Source organism: Malaclemys terrapin, chromosome 12, assembly GCF_027887155.1.
Source record: "Malaclemys terrapin pileata isolate rMalTer1 chromosome 12, rMalTer1.hap1, whole genome shotgun sequence".
Classification (NCBI taxonomy): Eukaryota; Metazoa; Chordata; order Testudines; family Emydidae; genus Malaclemys; species Malaclemys terrapin.
In genome coordinates, this window is record NC_071516.1 from 50083626 (window position 1) to 50103813 (window position 20188).

Here is a 20188-nt window from a genome sequence, read left to right on the forward strand (position 1 = left end):
GACACCCCATCTACCCCATAGACACCCCCTGTCTTCCCCTATAGACATCCCCACCTACCCCTGTAGACACCCCATCTACCCCAAAGACACCCCCTGTCTTCCCCTATAGACATCCCCACCTACCCCTGTAGACACCCCATCTACCCCATAGACACCCCCTGTCTTCCCCTATAGACATCCCCACCTACCCCTGTAGACCACCCCATCTACCCCATAGACACCCCCTGTCTTCCCTATAGACATCCCCACCTACCCCTGTAGACACCCCATCTACCCCATAGACACCCCCTGTCTTCCCCTATAGACATCCCCACCTACCCCTGTCGACACCCCATCTACCCTATAGACACCCCCTGTCTTCCCCTATAGACATCCCCACCTACCCCTGTCGACACCCCATCTACCCCATAGACACCCCCTGTCTTCCCCTATAGACATCCCCACCTACCCCTGTAGACACCCCATCTACCCCATAGACACCCCCTGTCTTCCCCTATAGACATCCCCACCTACCCCTGTCGACACCCCCATCTACCCTATAGACACCCCTGTCTTCCCCTATAGACATCCCCACCTACCCCTGTCGACACCCCATCTACCCCATAGACACCCCCTGTCTTCCCCTATAGACATCCCCACCTACCCCTGTCGACACCCATCTACCCCATAGACACCCCCTGTCTTCCCTATAGACATCCCCACCTACCCCTGTCGACACCCCATCTAACCCATAGACACCCCCTGTCTTCCCCTATAGACATCCCCACCTACCCCTGTCGACACCCCATCTACCCCATAGACACCCCCTGTCTTCCCCTATAGGACATCCCCACCTACCCTGTCGACACCCCATCTACCCTATAGACACCCCCTGTCTTCCCCTATAGACATCCCCACCTACCCCTGTAGACACCCCATCTACCCATAGACACCCCTGTCTTCCCCTATAGACATCCCCACCTACCCCTGTAGACACCCCATCTACCCCATAGACACCCCTTGTCTTCCCCTATAGACATCCCCACCTACCCCTGTAGACACCCCATCTACCCCATAGACACCCCCTGTCTTCCCCTATAGACATCCCCACCTACCCCTGTAGACACCCCATCTACCCCATAGACACCCCCTGTCTTCCCCTATAGACATCCCCACCTACCCCTGTAGACACCCCATCTACCCCATAGACACCCCCTGTCTTCCCCTATAGACATCCCCACCTACCCCTGTAGACACCCCATCTACCCCATAGACACCCCCTGTCTTCCCCTATAGACATCCCCACCTACCCTGTAGACACCCCATCTACCCCATAGACACACCTTGTCTTCCCCTATAGACATCCCCACCTACCCCTGTAGACCCCCCATCTACCCCATAGACACCCCCTGTCTTCCCCTATAGACATCCCCACCTACCCCTGTAGACCCCCCATCTACCCCATAGACACCCCCTGTCTTCCCCTATAGACATCCCCACCTACCCTGTAGACCCCCCCATCTACCCCATAGACACCCCCTGTCTTCCCTATAGACATCCCCACCTACCCCTGTAGACCCCCATCTACCCCATAGACACCCCCTGTCTTCCCCTATAGACATCCCCACCTACCCCTGTAGACACCCCATCTACCCCATAGACACCCCCTGTCTTCCCCTATAGACATCCCCACCTACCCCTGTAGACACCCCATCTACCCCATAGACACCCCCTGTCTTCCCCTATAGACAATCCCCACCTACCCCTGTAGACACCCCATCTACCCCATAGACACCCCCTGTCTTCCCCTATAGACACCCCACCTACCCCTGTAGACACCCCATCTACCCCATAGACACCCCCTGTCTTCCCCTATAGACACCCCACCTACCCCTGTAGACACCCATCTACCCCATAGACACCCCCTGTCTTCCCCTATAGACATCCCCACCTACCCCTGTAGACACCCCATCTACCCCAATAGACACCCTGTCTTCCCCTATAGACACCCCATCTACCCCTGTAGACACCCCATCTACCCCATAGACACCCCTGTCTTCCCCTATAGACATCCCCATCTACCCCTGTAGACACCCCATCTACCCATAGACACCCCCTGTCTTCCCCTATAGACATCCCCACCTACCCCTGTAGACACCCCATCTACCCCATAGACACCCCCTGTCTTCCCCTATAGACATCCCCACCTACCCCTGTAGACACCCCATCTACCCCATAGACACCCCCTGTCTTCCCCTATAGACATCCCCACCTACCCCTGTAGACACCCCATCTACCCTATAGACACCCCCGTCTATCCCTATAGACATCCCCACCTACCCCTGTAGACACCCCATCTACCCCATAGACACCCCCTGTCTTCCCCTATAGACATCCCCCACCTACCCCTGTAGACACCCCATCTACCCCATAGACACCCCCTGTCTTCCCCTATAGACATCCCCACCTACCCCTGTAGACACCCCATCTACCCATAGACACCCCCTGTCTATCCCTATAGACATCCCCACCTACCCCTGTAGACACCCCATCTACCCCATAGGACACCCCCATGTACCCCTATAGACATCCCCACCTACCCCTGTAGACACCCCATCTACCCCATAGACACCACCTGTCTATCCCTATAGACATCCCCACCTACCCCTGTAGACACCCCATCTACCCCATAGACACCCCCTGTCTTCCCCTATAGACATCCCCACCTACCCCTGTAGACACCCCATCTACCCCATAGACACCCCCTGTCTTCCCCTATAGACATCCCCACCTACCCCTGTAGACACCCCATCTACCCCATAGACACCCCCTGTCTTCCCCTATAGACATCCCCACCTACCCCTGTAGACACCCCATCTACCCCATAGACACCCCCTGTCTTCCCCTATAGACATCCCCACCTACCCCTGTAGACACCCCATCTACCCCATAGACACCCCCTGTCTTCCCCTATAGACATCCCACCTACCCCTGTCGACACCCCATCTACCCTATAGACACCCCCTGTCTTCCCCTATAGACATCCCCACCTACCCCTGTCGACACCCCATCTACCCCATAGACACCCCCTGTCTTCCCCTATAGGACATCCCCACCTACCCCTGTCGACACCCCATCTACCCCATAGACACCCCCTGTCTTCCCCTATAGACATCCCCACCTACCCCTGTCGACACCCCCATCTAACCCATAGACACCCCCTGTCTTCCCCTATAGACATCCCCACCTACCCCTGTCGACACCCCATCTACCCCATAGACACCCCCTGTCTTCCCCTATAGACATCCCCACCTACCCTGTAGACACCCCCATCTACCCTATAGACACCCCCTGTCTTCCCCTATAGACATCCCCACCTACCCCTGTAGACACCCCATCTACCCCATAGACACCCCCTGTCTTCCCTATAGACATCCCCACCTACCCCCTGTAGACACCCCATCTACCCCATAGACACCCCTTGTCTTCCCCTATAGACATCCCCACCTACCCCTGTAGACACCCCATCTACCCCATAGACACCCCCTGTCTTCCCCTATAGACATCCCCACCTACCCCTGTAGACACCCCATCTACCCCATAGACACCCCCTGTCTTCCCCTATAGACATCCCCACCTACCCCTGTAGACACCCCATCTACCCCATAGACACCCCCTGTCCTTCCCCTATAGACATCCCCACCTACCCCTGTAGACACCCCATCTACCCCATAGACACCCCTGTCTTCCCCTATAGACATCCCCACCTACCCCTGTAGACACCCCATCTACCCCATAGACACCCCTTGTCTTCCCCTATAGACATCCCCACCTACCCCTGTAGACCCCCCATCTACCCCATAGACACCCCCTGTCTTCCCCTATAGACATCCCCACCTACCCCTGTAGACCCCCCATCTACCCCATAGACACCCCCTGTCTTCCCCTATAGACATCCCCACCTACCCCTGTAGACCCCCCATCTACCCCATAGACACCCCCTGTCTTCCCCTATAGACATCCCCACCTACCCCTGTAGACCCCCCATCTACCCCATAGACACCCCCTGTCTTCCCCTATAGACATCCCCACCTACCCCTGTAGACCCCCCATCTACCCCATAGACACCCCCTGTCTTCCCCTATAGACATCCCCACCTACCCCTGTAGACCCCCCATCTACCCCATAGACACCCCCTGTCTTCCCCTATAGACATCCCCACCTACCCCTGTAGACCCCCCATCTACCCCATAGACACCCCCTGTCTTCCCCTATAGACATCCCCACCTACCCCTGTAGACACCCCATCTACCCCATAGACACTCCCTGTCTTCCCCTATAGACATCCCCACCTACCCCTGTAGACACCCCATCTACCCCATAGACACCCCCTGTCTACCCCTATAGACATCCCCACCTACCCCTGTAGACCCCCCATCTACCCCATAGACACCCCATCTACCCTATAGACACCCCCTGTCTTCCCCTATAGACATCCCCACCTACCCCTGTAGACACCCCATCTACCCCATAGACACTCCCTGTCTACCCCATAGACATCCCCACCTACCCCTGTAGACACCCCATCTACCCCATAGACACCCCCTGTCTTCCCCTATAGACATCCCCACCTACCCCTGTAGACACCCCATCTACCCCATAGACACTCCCTGTCTTCCCCTATAGACATCCCCACCTACCCCTATAGACACCCCATCTACCCCATAGACACCCCTGTCTTACCCTATAGACATCCCCACCTACCCCTGTAGACACCCCATCTACCCCATAGACACCCCCATGTACCCCTATAGAGACCCATGTCTACCCCTATAGAGACCCCTATTAACCCCCATAGACACCCCCATCTATCCCTACAGACACCCCTATGTACCATATAGATACCCCCTATAATTTCCTATAGACACCCCCGTCTACGCTATCATGGTGTAGGGGGAGCTCACAAGGGGAGGATGCTCAGGGCGGGGGGGGAGCTCAGCGCCTGCCCAGCTGGTACCTGGGGTGGGGGAGGAGGATGCCCGGGGCGGGAGGGGGGACGCGAAAGGTGCGGGGCAAGGGGGGGGAGATGCGGGGGGAGGAGGAAGATGCGGGGGGGACGCGGGGGGGGAGGAGGAAGATGCGGGGGGAGGAGGAAGATGCGGGGGAGGACGCGGGGGGGAGGAGGAAGATGCGGGGGGAGGAGGAAGATGCGGGGGGGACGCGGGGGGGGAGGAAGATGCGGGGGGGGGGAGGAAGATGCGGGGGGGACGCGGGGGGGAGGAGGAAGATGGGGGGGGAGCTCAGCGCCTGCCCAGCTGATACCGCGGGGTGGGGGGGGGGGTTGCGCAGACTCCGCTGCTGCCTGCGCCCGGCCCCGGCATGTGGCTCCGGCCCCGCAGCTGCCATGGCCCGGCCGGCGGGGGACCTCGCCCGGGACCTGCAAGGTACCGCGTGGGGGGGGGCTTCTCCTGCCCCCTCCAGCCCCCGCCCCCTCCAGCCTCCCATTCCCCCGCCCCATCTGCCCCAGCCCCCCACCCCCGTCCGTCCCCCACCCCCAGCCCTCGTCCCATCTGCCCCAGCCCCCATTCCCCCGCCCCCAGCCACCTGCTCCCTCCAGCCCCCGTCCCCCGCCCCATCTGCCCCAGCCCCCCACCCCTGTCCATCCCCCACCTCCAGCCCCCTCCATCCCCCGCCCCCTCCAGCCTCCCATTCCCCCGCCCCCAGCCACCTGCCCCCTCCATCCCCCGCCCCATCTGCCCCAGCGCCCATTCCCCAGCCCCCCCACCCCTGTCCGTCCCCCACCCCCAGCCCCCTCCATCCCCCGCCCCCCTCCAGCCTCCCATTCCCCCGCCCCCAGCCACCTGCCCCCTCCATCCCCCGCCCCATCTGCCCCAGCGCCCATTCCCCAGCCCCCCACCCCTGTCCGTCCCCCACCCCCAGCCCCCTCCATCCCCCGCCCCCTCCAGCCTCCCATTCCCCCGCCCCCAGCCACCTGCCCCCTCCATCCCCCGCCCCATCTGCCCCAGCGCCCATTCCCCAGCCCCCCACCCCTGTCCGTCTCCCACCCCCAGCCCGCTCCATCCCCCACGCCATCTCTCCCAGCCCCCCCATTCCCCAGCCCCCTGTCCGTCCCCCACCCTTGCCCCCCCAGTCCCCCACTCCCTGCCCCATCTCTCCCCATCTCTCCACCCCCAACCACAGTCCGACCCCATCCTCTGGCCATCCCAGCAGCCCACCTCACCCCTCCCATTCCCCCGCCCCCATCCATCTCCTGGCCATCGCCACAGACCCCCCCCCCCCACATCCATTTCTCCCCCCCCCCCCAATCCTCCCATCCCCTGTGCATCCCCCCTTCCTGGGTGAATGGTGCCCTGGATTCTGGGCAGTGGGGTCTGGTGAGTCAGAGCAGGGGGGCTGGGAGCCAGGACTCCTGGGTTCTCTCCCCAGCTGTGGGAGGTCTGTGGGGTCTAGTGGTTAGAGCAGGGGTGGGGTCTGGGAGCCAGGACTCCTGGGTTCTCTCCCCAGCTGTGGGAGGTCTGTGGGGTCTAGTGGTTGGAGCAGCCAGGACTCCTGGGTTCTCTTGTAGCTGGGGTGCAGATCTGGCAGTGTGGCTGCTGTCGGTTGCATCCTGCGGCCTGGGTCCGTGCGAGGGCTGGTTCCTCTCTGCCCGACGCGGCCCTGCTTCCCACCCACCCTGCCAGATTCTGGCCTTCGCTGTGGCTTTGGCGGAAGAGTTGTGACATCTCAGGTTGTGACAGGCAGAGAGTGGGGGATGTCAGGCTGCCTGCCAGCAATCTAAACACAGCTAGACACACACGGACACGCACATGACACAGACCCGCACACACATGCATGCACCCAGAGCCCAGTGATAATTCAGCCTAGCTCTAGTGAAACATACACCCACACCCCAGCACCAGCTCTGCCACACGCTGACACCCACAGCCGGCAACACAACAACTGACAAACAAACCCCACACTGGGGGCCTGACAGCGAAATAAACCAGACGCACCCGGAGTCTGATACATCTAACCACGTCCATCCATCTATCCATCTATCCCCATCCATCCATCCACCCCCTCTATCTATCTATCTATCCCCATCCACCCCCTCTATCTATCTATCTATCTATCTATCTATCTATCTATCTATCTATCTATCTATCCCCATCCACCCCCTCTATCTATCTATCCCCATCCACCCCCTCTATCTATCTATCGATCCCCATCCACCCCCTCTATCTATCTATCTATCTATCTATCTATCTATCTATCTATCTATCCCCAGCCACCCCATCTATCTATCTATCTATCTATCTATCTATCTATCTATCTATCTATCTATCCCACACACACACCCCCTCTCCCTCCATGCCACACAGCCCCTGTAGTGCACACAGCCGGTCACAGACACTGTTACAAACTAGGGTGCCCAGCGCCCCGATATCAGGGGCTTTGTCTTACCTCCCCCTCCCCTGCCATGATTCACACTTGCTGTCTGGTCCCCTTGTTCCAGACACACTGACATACCCCAGCGCCGCCTCGGCTCCAGCCACAGTGGGGCTGGAATGACCCTGGGAATCCCTCATCCCACTGGGGTCACCGTTTCCCCCGAAAGGGGACCCCAAAAACAGTACCCGTAATCCTAACATGGGCTGGGCTAGCAGGGGCTGTGGGTGGGGAGTGAGGGGCACCTGGGGGGCAGGGCGGTTCCATCAGCCGCCCCGTGGGCCCCATCCTGTTTTCCGGTGTGTGTGGGTTTCCTTTTTTAAGTGCATCGGGTAGCGGCATCCAGCAGAAGTGACTGAATCGTGGTTTCACTTCCTGTCCCTGCCCCCCACTGGCTTCTCCCTGCTGGGCGAGACACCCCATGGCACAGCGCCCCCTGCTGCCCCCTTCTCCCTGCAGCCCAGCGCCCCCTGCTGCCCCCTTCTCCCTGCAGCCCGGCGCCCCCTGCTGCCCCCGCTCCCTGCAGCCCGGCGCCCCCTGCTGCCCCCTTCTCCCTGCAGCCCAGCGCCCCCTGCTGCCCCCTTCTCCCTGCAGCCCAGCGCCCCCTGCTGCCCCCTTCTCCCTGCAGCCCAGTGCCCCCTGCTGCCCCCTTCTCCCTGCAGCCCAGCGCCCCCTGCTGCCCCCGCTCCCTACAGCCCGGAGCCCCCTATTGCCCCCGCTCCCTACAGCCCAGCGCCCCCTACTGACTCCCCCACTCCCTACAGCCCCGCCGCCCCCTGCTGTCCCCTTCTCCCTGCAGCCCGGCACCCCCTGCTGCCCCCTTCTCCCTGCAGCCCGGCGCCCCCCTCCCTACAGCCCAGCGCCCCCTGCTGCCCCCTTCTCCCTGCAGCCCGGCACCCCCTGCTGCCCTCGTTCCCTACAGCTCAGCGCCCCCTGCTGCCCCCCTTCCCTGCAGCCCAGCGCCCACTGCTGCCCCCCTTCTCCCTACAGCCCAGCACCCCCTGCTGCCCTCGTTCCCTACAGCTCAGCGCCCCCTGCTGTCCCCTTCTCCCTGCAGCCCGGCACCCCCTGCTGCCCCCTTCTCCCTGCAGCCCAGCGCCCCCTGCTGCCCCCTTCTCCCTGCAGCCCGGCACCCCCTGCTGCCCCCTTCTCCCTGCAGCCCAGCGCCCCCTGCTGCCCCCTTCTCCCTGCAGCCCGGCGCCCCCCTCCCTACAGCCCAGCGCCCCCTGCTGCCCCCTTCTCCCTGCAGCCCGGCACCCCCTGCTGCCCTCGTTCCCTACAGCTCAGCGCCCCCTGCTGCCCCCCTTCCCTGCAGCCCAGCGCCCACTGCTGCCCCCTTCTCCCTACAGCCCAGCACCCCCTGCTGCCCTCGTTCCCTACAGCCCAGCGCCCCCTGCTGCCCCCTTCTCCCTACAGCCCAGCGCCCCCTGCTGCCCCTTCTCCCTGCAGCCCAGCGCCCCCTGCTGCCCCCTTCTCCCTGCAGCCCAGCGCCCCCTGCTGCCCCCTTCTCCCTGCAGCCCAGCGCCCCCTGCTGCCCTCGTTCCCTACAGCTCAGCGCCCCCTGCTGCCCCCTTCTCCCTGCAGCCCAGCGCCCCCTGCTGCCCCTTCTCCCTGCAGCCCAGTGCCCCCTGCTGCCCCCTTCTCCCTGCAGCCCAGCGCCCCCTGCTGCCCCTTCTCCCTGCAGCCCGGCGCCCCCTGCTGCCCCTTCTCCCTGCAGCCCAGCGCCCCCTGCTGCCCCCTTCTCCCTGCAGCCCGGCGCCCCCTGCTACCCCGTTCCCTGCAGCCCAGCGCCCCCTGCTGCCCCCTTCTCCCTACAGCCCTGTGCCCCCTGCTGCCCCCTTCTCCCTTCAGCCCAGCACTCCCTGCTGCCCCCGCTCCCTGTGGCCTGGTGCCCCCTGCCACAGACCCTGTTGCGGGGGCTGGGAGGTGAATTGCGGGGTCCCACCCTGCTGGGGACGGGGCTGGGGGGGCACCAGGCATTGATCTTCTCCCCCCTTTGCAGACAGCATTCGCAAGGTCCTGAGCCGCCCGCCCAACCCTCTGCTGCTGAAGGTGAAGCTTGAAACCAAGCCCAAGAAGTTTGAGGATCGTGTGTTGGTGAGTTACCGGAGGGTGGGGTGGGGCTGTCTCTCCCTCCATTCCTCCTCCCCCAGCCCTGCCGGTGCCCCTCACTCCCGACCCACAGCCCCTGCCAGCCCAGCCCTGCCCCCCAGCCCTGCCGGTGCCCCTCACTCCCGACCCACAGCCCCCTGCCAGCCCGGCCCTGCCCCCCGGTCCTGCCGGTGCCCCTCACTCCCGACCCACAGCCCCCTCCTAGCCCAGCCCTGCCCCCCCATCCTGCCAATGCCCCTCACTCCCGACCCACAGCCCCTGCCAGCCCAGCCCTGCCGGTGCCCCTCACTCCCGACCCACAGCCCCCTCCTAGCCCAGCCCTGCCCCCCCGTCCTGCCAATGCCCCTCACTCCCGACCCACAGCCCCTGCTAGCCCAGCCCTGCCGGTGCCCCTCACTCCCACCCTGCCGGTGCCCCTCAGGATCCTCTGTCCATGGGTCACCCCAGAAGCTCGGACATTGTTCTCCCCGGGGCTGACTGCGCTCTGAGCCCAGTGCCGGGGGGGAATCGCGGCATCTCCCCACACTTGTTTCACGGGAGCTGCTTGTTCCCCACAGGTGCTGACGGCCTGGCGGCTCCACCTCTTCGGCCTGAAAGTGCCGGCCAAGGTGAGTGTGAGACGCACCTGGGGCCCGGCCAGCAGGGGGCACAGGGACACACACACACACACACACACACACACACACGGACACACTCTGACAAACACGGACACACACGCGGACCACACACACACACAAGGACACACACGGACACACTCACACACACACGGACACACTCAGACAAACACGGACACACACGCGGACCACACACACGCACAAGGACACACACGGACACACTCACACGGGGACACACACACGGACACACACACGGACACACTCACACACACACACGGACAGACTCACACTCATTTCTCCCATCTCTCCCCAGGTCGAAAGCTCCTTCAATGTCTTGGAAATTCGAACGTTAAACACAATAAACCACTGCCAGGTAAGTGCCCCCCCCCCCCCCGGCCCAGAGACAGCGCCCCCTGCTGGCCCTCCTCCCTGTGTGTCCCCCCCCATTCTGTTACTGCCCCCCCGGCCCAGGGACAGCGCCCCCTGCTGGCCCCCTGCCCTGTGTCCCCCCCCATTCTGTTACTGCCCCCCCCCCGGCCCAGGGACAGCGCCCCCTGCTGGCCCCCTGCCCTGTGTGTCCCCCCCCCATTCTGTTACTGCCCCCCCAGCCCAGGGACAGCGCCCCCTGCTGGCCCCCCGCCCCTCCCCTCACACACACTGTCGGGTAGTGGTGGGGAGTCTATTAATTAATTGGCTCTTGGTAGTGGGAATAATTTGTGTTTGGTGAGAAATGTTCCCACTGTCTTCCCTCTACCCCCCCATTCCCTCCTCGACCCGCCAACCCCCCACCCCATCTCCCCCCCGGCGTCCCCCTCCCTGTCTCTCAGATCCTGGTGGACACGGAGAAAGCCACCTACAGCTTCAAATTCCCCAGCCCGGCCAGTGCCGACCAGGTCACCCAGCACGTCAACAGAGCTCTCAGCAAGATCTTCCCCAGCCCCACGGCGGGGTGAGTGCGGCCCCAGGGGGCTGGGTGGGGGGCAGCAGGGAGCGCTGGGCTGCAGGGAGCGGGGGGGCACTAGGGGGCGCTGGGCTGCAGGGAACGGGGGGCACTAGGAGGCGCTGGGCTGCAGGGAACGGGGGGGTACTAGGGGGTGCTGGGCTGCAGGGAGCGGGGGGGCACTAGGGGGCGCTGGGCTACAGGGAGCAGGGGGGCACTAGGGGGCGCTGGGCTGCAGGGAGCGGCGGGGCACTAGGGGGCGCTGGGCTGCAGGGAACATGGGGGTCACTAGGGGGCGCTGGGCTGCAGGGAGCGGGGGGGCACTAGGGGGCGCTGGGCTGCAGGGAGCGGGGGGGCACTAGGGGGCGCTGGGCTGCAGGGAGCGGCGGGGCACTAGGGGGCGCTGGGCTGCAGGGAGCATGGGGATCACTAGGGGGCGCTGGGCTGCAGGGAGTGGGGGGCACTAGGGGGCGCTGGGCTGCAGGGAGCGGGGGGGCACTAGGGGGCGCTGGGCTGCAGGGAACATGGGGGTCACTAGGGGGCGCTGGGCTGCAGGGAGCGGGGGGTGGCACTAGGGGGCGCTGGGCTGCAGGGAGCGGGGGGGCACTAGGGGGCGCTGGGCTGCAGGGAGTGGGGGGCACTAGGGGGCGCTGGGCTGCAGGGAGCGGGGGGGCACTAGGGGGCGCTGGGCTGCAGGGAGCGGGGGGGCACTAGGGGGCGCTGGGCTGCAGGGAGTGGGGGGCACTAGGGGGCGCTGGGCTGCAGGGAGCGAGGGGGCACTAGGGGGCGCTGGGCTGTAGGGAGTAGGAGGCTTAGTAGAAGGTGCCGGGCTGCAGGGAGCGGGGGGCTGGGCAGGGGGCGCTGGGCTGCACGGAGCGGGGGATGGGATAGAACCCAGGCATCCTGACACTGTGCCCCCCCAGCTGTCTGAGGACCCCCGAGACCCCCCGGGACACGTCCCCCAACTCCGAGAGTTCGACTTCCACCAGCCACAGCATCTGCGGTGAGTGGGGGGGAGAGACCGGAGGGGAAGGGACTGGGGGGGCAGGGAGGGGGCCAGGGAGCCCCCCTACACTGACGTCCATGGCTCTGTCTGTCTCCCTGGCAGGGGGGTTCTCCGAGACCTACGCCGCCCTGTGCGACTACAACGGGCTGTGCTGTCGGGAGGAGGTGCAGTGGGTAGGTATGGGGGGGCTGGGAAGTGTGGGAGGCGGGGGGAGGGGGGAGGGGAAGGCGGAGGAGGTGCAGTGGGTAGGTATGGGGGGGCTGGGAAGTGTGGGAGGCGGGGGGAGGGGGGAGGGGAAGGCGGAGGAGGTGCAGTGGGTAGCTATGGGGGGGCTGGGAAGTGTGGGAGGCAGGGGGAGGGGGGAGGGGAAGGCGGAGGAGGTGCAGTGGGTAGCTATGGGGGGGCCGGGGAGTATGGGGGGCGAGGAGGTGCAATGCGTAGGTATGGGGGGCTGGGGAGTGTGGGGGACAGGGGAAGGCAGAGGAGGTGCAGTGGGTAGGCATGGGGGTCTGGGGGCATGGGGGGAGGGGAGGGGGAAGGCAGAGGAGGGGCTGGAGGAGGCAGTGGGGGGAAGGGGTGGGTCCTTTTGCCCAGGGCTCTTGGGTGGGGGACATGGGGTCCCCCCATTTCTCTCACCCTCCCTCCCCCCTTTCCAGGATGTCGACACCATCTACCACTCGGCTGACAATCGGGAATTCAACCTGTTGGACTTCAGCCACCTGGAAAGCCGGTGAGAGACCCCCGATGTCCCCTGTACCCCAATAATCCTGCACCCCAATTCCCCATGCCCCAATACCCCTTCACCCTCAATACCTGGATCCCCAACCCACCTGTACCCCAATAACTCTTCACCCCAATTCCCCCATAGCCCGATTCTCCCTGTGCCCCGATATCCCATGCCCTGATACCCCTGCACCCCCAAAACCTGGAACCCCAACCTACCTGTACCCCGACTCACCTGTACCCTGGTACCTTATACCCCCCAAAACCAGTACCCCAACCCACATGCACCCCAATACACTGCACCCCTACCCCAGCACTCCCTAAAACCAGTACCACAACCCACCTGTACCCCAATAACCCCTTCCCTGATACGTTGTGCCCCAATGCCCCCTGTACCCTGATACCACTGGGCCCCCAAAACCCAGTACCCCAACCCACCTTTACCCGATACCCCATGCCGTGGTGTGACGAACTGGGACTGTTCTTACTGTGGTCTGTGAATGCTGCCAGGGGAGTGTGGCTAGGATAGTCTGCACTGGGGGGTGGGAGACTGACCGGAGAATACCTGAGCAGGTAACATGAGAACCCAGGAAGGGGTTAGAGGCCAGGTGACACCTTTGCCCGGGAAACTGAACAAAGGCCGTGGGAGGGGTCGCTGAAGGGAGAGTTTCAGGAGCTGGCTGGGGAGCTGGCTGGGAGGCAGACGGGGCTCTGACCTCCCAATGGGGCTGGGGCGCCCTGAGACCCCAAGATGGACCCAACTGAGGGGGTCCTGTTGTCTGTGCCTGTGGGACCTGTCTTGGACTGTGTTCCTGTCATCTAAATAAACCTTCTGCTTTACTGGCTGGCTGAGAGTTATGGTGAATCGCAGGAAGCCGGGGGTGCAGGGCCCTGAGTCCCCCATACTCCGTGACACCTGGTACCCTGTACCCCAATACATGTGACCCAGGACCCTGCACCCAGATTCCCTGTACCCTGATACCCCAATAGCCTGTACCCCAAAAAACAGTACCCCAACCCACCTTCGCCCTGATACCCAGTACCAGATGCCCACATACCCTGATACCCCATATCCCGATACTGCTGCACCCTGATATCCCTGCTCTCTAACACCCTGCAACCCCAAAAACTGGTATTCCAGCCTGCCTGTACCTCGATACCCCCTTCTCTGATACCCTGATTTCCCCTGTACCCCGGTCCCCAAAAATGGTACTGCAACCCACCTGTACCTCGATACCCCCAGACCCACAAAAATGGCACCCCAACCTGCCTGTACCCCAATACCCCTTGCCAGCACCCTGATAGCCCTATATCCCAATACCCCTGTACCCACAAAAATCCAGTGCTCCAACCCACCTGTGCTCTCAGTACCCACTCCCAGCACCCCAATACCCCTGTACCCCAACCCAACACCCCAATACTCCCTAGACCTCTGAAACCCACCTATACCCCCAAACCCACCTGCCAGTACCCCAATACTCTACATCCCCACAGACACCCCAGCCCCTCTTCGCCCTATCAGACCCTCCTGGGGCACCCTTCCCCCATCAGCACAGTGAGGGTGCTGGCAGATGTGGAGGTGCTCACCCCCTTCCCTGTGACTCTCCCCACAGGGATCTAGCCTTGATCGTCGCCGCCCTCGCCTACAACCCTTGGTTCACGCGACTGCACTGCAAGGACCTGAGGCTGGTAGGTACCTCCCCAAACCCACCCCTGTGCCCCAAAATCTGCCCTTGGCCCCCAAACCTGCGCCATGACCCTCAAACACACCCCTGTGCCCCCAAACCTGCTCCTGGACCCCAAACACACCCCTGTGCCCCCAAAACCCACCCTGTACCCCCAAACCTGCCCCATGGCCCCCAAACACACCCCTGTGCCCCAACATCTGCCCTGAGTCCCCAAAACCTGCTCCTGTGCCCCAAAATCTGCCCTGTGCCCCAAACCTGCCCCTGTGCCTCCAAACACACCCCTGTGCCCCAAAATCTGCCCTGGGCCCCCAAAACCCACCCTGTGCCCCCAAACCTGCCCCATGGCCCCAAAACCCACCCCTGTGCCCCCAAACACACCCCTGTGCCCCAAAATCTGCCCTGGGCCCCCAAACCCCATCCTTGTGCCCCCAAACCCACCCCTGTACCCCCAAACCTTCCCCATGGCCCCAAACCCACCCCTGGGCCCAAACATCTGCACTGGGTCCCCAAAACCCACCCTGTGCCCCCAAACACGCCCCTGTTCACTATAACCCACCCCTGGACCCAAAAACCTACCCTTGACTCAAAGTTCCCTGGACACAATCTCCACTGAACCCCCAAATTCCTCTGAACCCCAAATCCTGCCCCTCTGCCCCCAAATCCTCACTATGCCCTGAAACATTCCCCTGCACCCCAAAACATCTCCTGGTCCCCAACCTCTTCCTCCTCTATGCCCCATATCCCACCCTGGCACCCCAAAAACCTGCCCCAAAATCCCATGCCCCAAACCGCCTACATCCCAAAATCCTGGTCTGTGCCCCAAAAGCCACCCTGTGCCTAGAAACCCTCCTCTACACCCCCAACCTCCATCTGTACCCCAAAATTCCCTTCTGCACCCCAAATCCCATCCCTCTGTAGCCCAAACCCTCCTCTATACCCTGAAACTTTTCTGTGTCATCTCTCTGTACCCCCAAATCCCCTGAACTCCAGAGCACTTGTCTGTGCCCTGAAACATTCCCCTGCACCCCACAACCCAGCGTCAATCCCAAACCCCTTCTCTACCCATGAAAATTCTCTGTACCCCCAAATCCCTCCTCCTCTATGCGCACAAACTGCCCTGTACCCCAAAACTGCCTCAGCCCCCAATTCATCCCCTGCAGCCCCAAAACCACACGAAATCCCCAAACCACCCTCTGTGCCCTCAAATCACCCTGCCACCCAACCCATCCCCTGCAAGCCCAGAATTGCCCCCCTACGCATTCCAGGGAGATATGCCTCCCCAGCACCCCCCGTTCCTCGGCCGGGGGGTCGGCGCATCTCTCCCCTGCGCTCTCTGTCTCCTTCCCTGTCCCCAGGGCTCCGAGGTCTCCGAGCAGGTTCTGCACACACTCAGCAAGTCCCATCACCTGGAGGAGCTGGTGCTGGACAATGCGGGGTTAAAAACGTGAGTGAGCCCCCCCAAAACCCCCGCTCCCCTCTAGGGGGTGCCGGCTCCCACCCGGCCCCAGGGCAGGGACTGGGGCACGGGGCCTGTCCCCTCTAGGGGGCGCCGGCTCTGATCCGACCCCAGGACAGGGACTGGCTGGGTTGGGGGGAGGGGCTGGGGTTCGGGGTTCAGGGCGTCAACCCCCTTCTCTCTCTGGCGCAGGGACTTCGCGCTCAAACTGACCTACGCTCTGGGAGACAACCCCAGCTCGGCCCTGCACAGCCTGGTGCTGTCACACAACCAGATCGAGGACAAAGGTGGGGACCCCCCAGTGCCCCCCAGCTGGCCCCCAGCACCTGACACTCCCCGCACCCTCCAGCCAGGGCCGGCTCCAGCATTTCTGCCGCCCCAAGCAAAAAAAAAAAAAAAAAAAAAGCCGCGATTGGCAGTTCAGAGGCAGGTCCTTCGCTCCTAGAGGGAGGGAGGGACCTGCCGCCCCCGAATTGCCGCAGGTGCCGCCCCTCTCCCTTGGCCGCCCCAAGCACCTGCTTGTTAAGCTGGTGCCTGGAGCCGGCCCTGCCCCCAGCACCTCCAATGTCCCCCCAGTATTCCCCAGCCCCCCCCGCCCCCGTGTCCCCCAGCACCTCCACTGTCCCTCCAGTATCCCCCAGCCCCCCCCGCCCCCGTGTCCCCCAGCACCTCACACCCCTCAGCACCCCCCAGTGTCCCCCAGCACCTCCAATGTCCCTCCAGTATCCCCCAGCCCTCCACTGCCCCGGTGTCCCCCAGCACCTCACACCCCTCAGCACCCCCCAGTGTCCCCCAGCACCTCCACTGCCCCTCCAGTATCCCCCAGCACCTCACACCCCTCAGCACCCCCCAGTGTCCCCCAGCACCTCCAATGTCCCCCCAGTATCCCCCAGCCCCCCACTGCCCCCGTGTCCCCCAGCACCTCACACCCCTCAGCACCCCCCAGTGTTCCCCCAGCACCTCCAATGTCCCCCCAGTATCCCCCAGCCCCCCACTGCCCCCGTGTCCCCCAGCACCTCACACCCCTCAGCACCCCCCAGTGTTCCCCCAGCACCTCCAATGTCCCTCCAGTATCCCCCAGCCCCCCCCTGCCCCGGTGTCCCCCAGCACCTCACACCCCTCAGCACCCCCCAGTGTCCCCCAGCACCTCCAATGTCCCTCCAGTATCCCCCAGCCCCCCCCTGCCCCGGTGTCCCCCAGCACCTCACACCCCTCAGCACCCCCCAGTGTCCCCCAGCACCTCCACTGCCCCCCCAGTATCCCCCAGCCCCCCCCGCCCCCATGTCCCCCAGCACCTCACACCCCTCAGCACCCCCCAGTGTCCCCCAGCACCTCCAATGTCCCCCCAGTATCCCCCAGCCCCCCACTGCCCCCGTGTCCCCCAGCACCTCACACCCCTCAGCACCCCCCAGTGTTCCCCCAGCACCTCCAATGTCCCTCCAGTATCCCCCAGCCCCCCACTGCCCCAGTGTCCCCCAGCACCTCCAATGTCCCTCCAGTATCCCCCAGCCCCCCCTACCCCGGTGTCCCCCAGCACCTCACACCCCTCAGCACCCCCCAGTGTCCCCCAGCACCTCCAATGTCCCCCCGTATCCCCCAGCTCCCCCCTGCCCCCGTGTCCCCCAGCACCTCACACCCCTCAGCACCCCCCAGTGTTCCCCAGCACCTCCAATGTCCCCCCCAGTATCCCCCAGCCCCCCACTGCCACCGTGTCCCCCAGCACCTCACACCCCTCAGCACCCCCCAGTGTTCCCCCAGCAGCTCCAATGTCCCCCCAGTATCCCCCAGGTCCCCACTGCCCCCAGTGTCACCCAGCGCTGGACACCCCCTAGCTCTCCCCAATGCACCCCAGCCCCCCCCGTGTCCCCCCAGCAGCTCCAATGTCCCCCTCAGTATCCCCCAGCCCCCCACTGCCCCAGTGTCCCCCAGCACCTGGCACACCCCAGCTCTCACCAATGTTCCCCGAGCCCCCTACTGCCCCCAGTGTCACCCTGTGCCGAACACCCCCCAGCACCCCCCAGCATTCCCCCAGGCACCCCCCAATGTCCCCCAGCTCCTGACAACTTTCAGCACCCTCAATATCCCCCCAGGCCCCAGCATCCCCCTGTGTTCTCCCCCGTCCTGCCCCCATCTCTGCTCTCACCCCCCCAGGCCCCACTAATCTCTTCCCTTCCCCTCCCCCGCACAGGTCTCATCTCCCTGAGCCAGCAATTCCTCTACTTCCCCAGGGGGCTGCGGCAGCTCGGGCTCTGCAAGACCGGGGTCACCCCGAAAGGTACCGGGGGGCTGGGGGGAGGGGTGGGGAAGGGCAGGTGGTTGGTGGGGGGGGAGATCTGTGGGCACAGTGGGGGAGGGAGAAGTTCTCTGGCCTGGGGGGCAGGGTGGGGGATGGGCTGGGACCAACTTACCCTCCTCGTCCCCTCCCAGGGCTGGCCGGGCTCTGTCAGACCCTGGGGGCCAACCCGGCCTTCAGCAGTTCCCTGCAGCACCTGGACCTCAGCAAAAACCCCGGGCTGCTGGGCGGCGAGGAGGCCAACGTGAGTGACAGCAGGGGGCACCGTGGGGCAGAGATCGGGACAGGGGGCGCCGTGGGGCAGAGAGCGGGACAGGGGGCACCGTGGGGCAGGGAACGGGACAGGGGGCGCCATGGGGCAGAGAGCGGGACAGTGGGTGCCATGGGGCAGAGATCGGGACAGGGGGCGCCGTGGGGCAGAGAGCGGGACAGGGGGCACCGTGGGGCAGGGAACGGGACAGTGGGTGCCATGGGGCAGGGGGTGGAAGGTTGGGCAGGGGGCGCCGTGGGGCAGGGAGCGGGACAGGGGGCGCTGTGGGGCAGAGAGCGGGACAGGGGGCGCCATGGGGCAGGGAGCGGGACAGTGGGTGCCATGGGGCAGGGGGTGGAAGGTTGGGCAGGGGGTGCCGTGGGGAAGAGAGCAGAGCAGGGGGCGCTGTGGGGCAGGGAGGTGGGAGCTGGGCAGCGGGCACCGTGGGGCAGGGAGCGAGGCAGGGGGCAGTGAGGGGCTGGGCAGGGAGCGCTGTGGGGCAGGGAGATGGCAGCTGGGCAGGGGGCGCCGTGGGGCAGGGAGGTGGGGGCTGGGCAGCGGGCGCTGTGGGGCAGGGAACGAGGCAGGGGGCACCGGGGGGCTGGGTAGGGAGCACTGTGGGGCAGGGAGATGGGAGCTGGGCAGCAGGCGCCGTGGGGCAGGGAGCGGGGGCTCTGTGGGGCACAGACAGCCCCCCCAGCTCCATCCATCGCTCCGTTTCGTTCCCTCTCTCCTCCCTCAGGGTTTTTATTCCTTCCTGGCCCAGCCCAACGCCCTCGTCCGCCTCGAGCTGTCGGGCACAGACTGCGCCGTCGACGTGGTGAGGGGCGACCAGCCGGGGGTGTCGGGGGGGGGGGGGCAGTAGCCCTGGCTGGGGGGAGGGGCCTGCCGGGGGCATTGTGGGGAGCTGGGGGTTCGATCGCTTTCTCTCTCTGTCCCCCCCAGTTATTTGGGGCCCTGCTGCATGGATGCTGCACTCGGCTTAGCTACCTCAACCTCTCCCGGAACACCTTCTCGCACAGGTAAGTGTTGGGGTCCCCCCGCCCCCCATTTCCTAGCTGTGGAGTCCCCATCAGGTATACTCCTCCCCTGCACCCCAACTTCCCAGCAAGGGGGATCCCAGTTAGACTGACCCCCCCTTTGTGCCTCCTTGCGCGCCCTTTCCACAGGGATCAGGGTCCCTCTGGGGCAGGCCCCCCCTTAATTCTGGGGGCTCCCGGCCTGTCTCTGTCTCTAGGAAAGCCAAGGACTCCCAGCTGTCCTTCAAGCAATTCTTCTCTAGCGCCTACACACTGAACTACGTGAGCCTGTCGGGCATGAGAATGGCCCTGGAAGCCTTGAGGTGAGTGAGCGTGTGTGTGTGCGTGTGTGTGTGCGTGTGTGTGTCCCCGCGCCCCTTCTCGCTGTGTGTTGGGGAAGCTAGTGAGGGAGGTGGACGGGGCTAGTGGGAGTCACCCCCTCTGCCCCCATTAACCCCACGTTCCCCAGGTCTCTGTTCCAGGGTCTCTCGGCCAACACCCACCTGAGTGACGTTCATCTGGACTTGAGCGGCTGCGAGGTGAGGGGGGGGGCCGGGAGGGGGCTGTGCGTTGTGGGGTGGGGGAGGCTGCCGGGGGCCTTGTTACGGTTGGTGGGGGAGGGGGCCGTCTGTTAATTCTTTCTTTACTTCCCCATCTCG

At 64.3% G+C, this 20188-nt stretch overlaps 1 protein-coding gene across 3 annotated transcripts in view; it reads left to right on the forward strand.

The window, feature by feature from the left end:
* The first annotated feature begins 5340 nt into the window (after positions 1–5340).
* Positions 5341–20188, forward strand: part of CARMIL3 (capping protein regulator and myosin 1 linker 3) — a 36652-nt gene continuing 21804 nt past the window's right edge. For all 3 annotated transcript variants that reach the window (XM_054044880.1, XM_054044882.1, XM_054044881.1), the window contains exons 1-17: positions 5341–5423; positions 9431–9525; positions 10098–10148; positions 10468–10527; positions 10982–11103; positions 12018–12097; positions 12203–12273; positions 12757–12830; positions 14437–14512; positions 15867–15955; positions 16160–16254; positions 18156–18242; positions 18395–18504; positions 19253–19330; positions 19456–19532; positions 19748–19852; positions 19999–20068. In XM_054044880.1, the coding sequence (XP_053900855.1) occupies positions 5384–5423; positions 9431–9525; positions 10098–10148; positions 10468–10527; positions 10982–11103; positions 12018–12097; positions 12203–12273; positions 12757–12830; positions 14437–14512; positions 15867–15955; positions 16160–16254; positions 18156–18242; positions 18395–18504; positions 19253–19330; positions 19456–19532; positions 19748–19852; positions 19999–20068 (1380 nt within the window). In that variant the 5' untranslated portion in view covers positions 5341–5383. The remainder of the gene's footprint in view (positions 5424–9430; positions 9526–10097; positions 10149–10467; positions 10528–10981; positions 11104–12017; positions 12098–12202; positions 12274–12756; positions 12831–14436; positions 14513–15866; positions 15956–16159; positions 16255–18155; positions 18243–18394; positions 18505–19252; positions 19331–19455; positions 19533–19747; positions 19853–19998; positions 20069–20188) is intronic.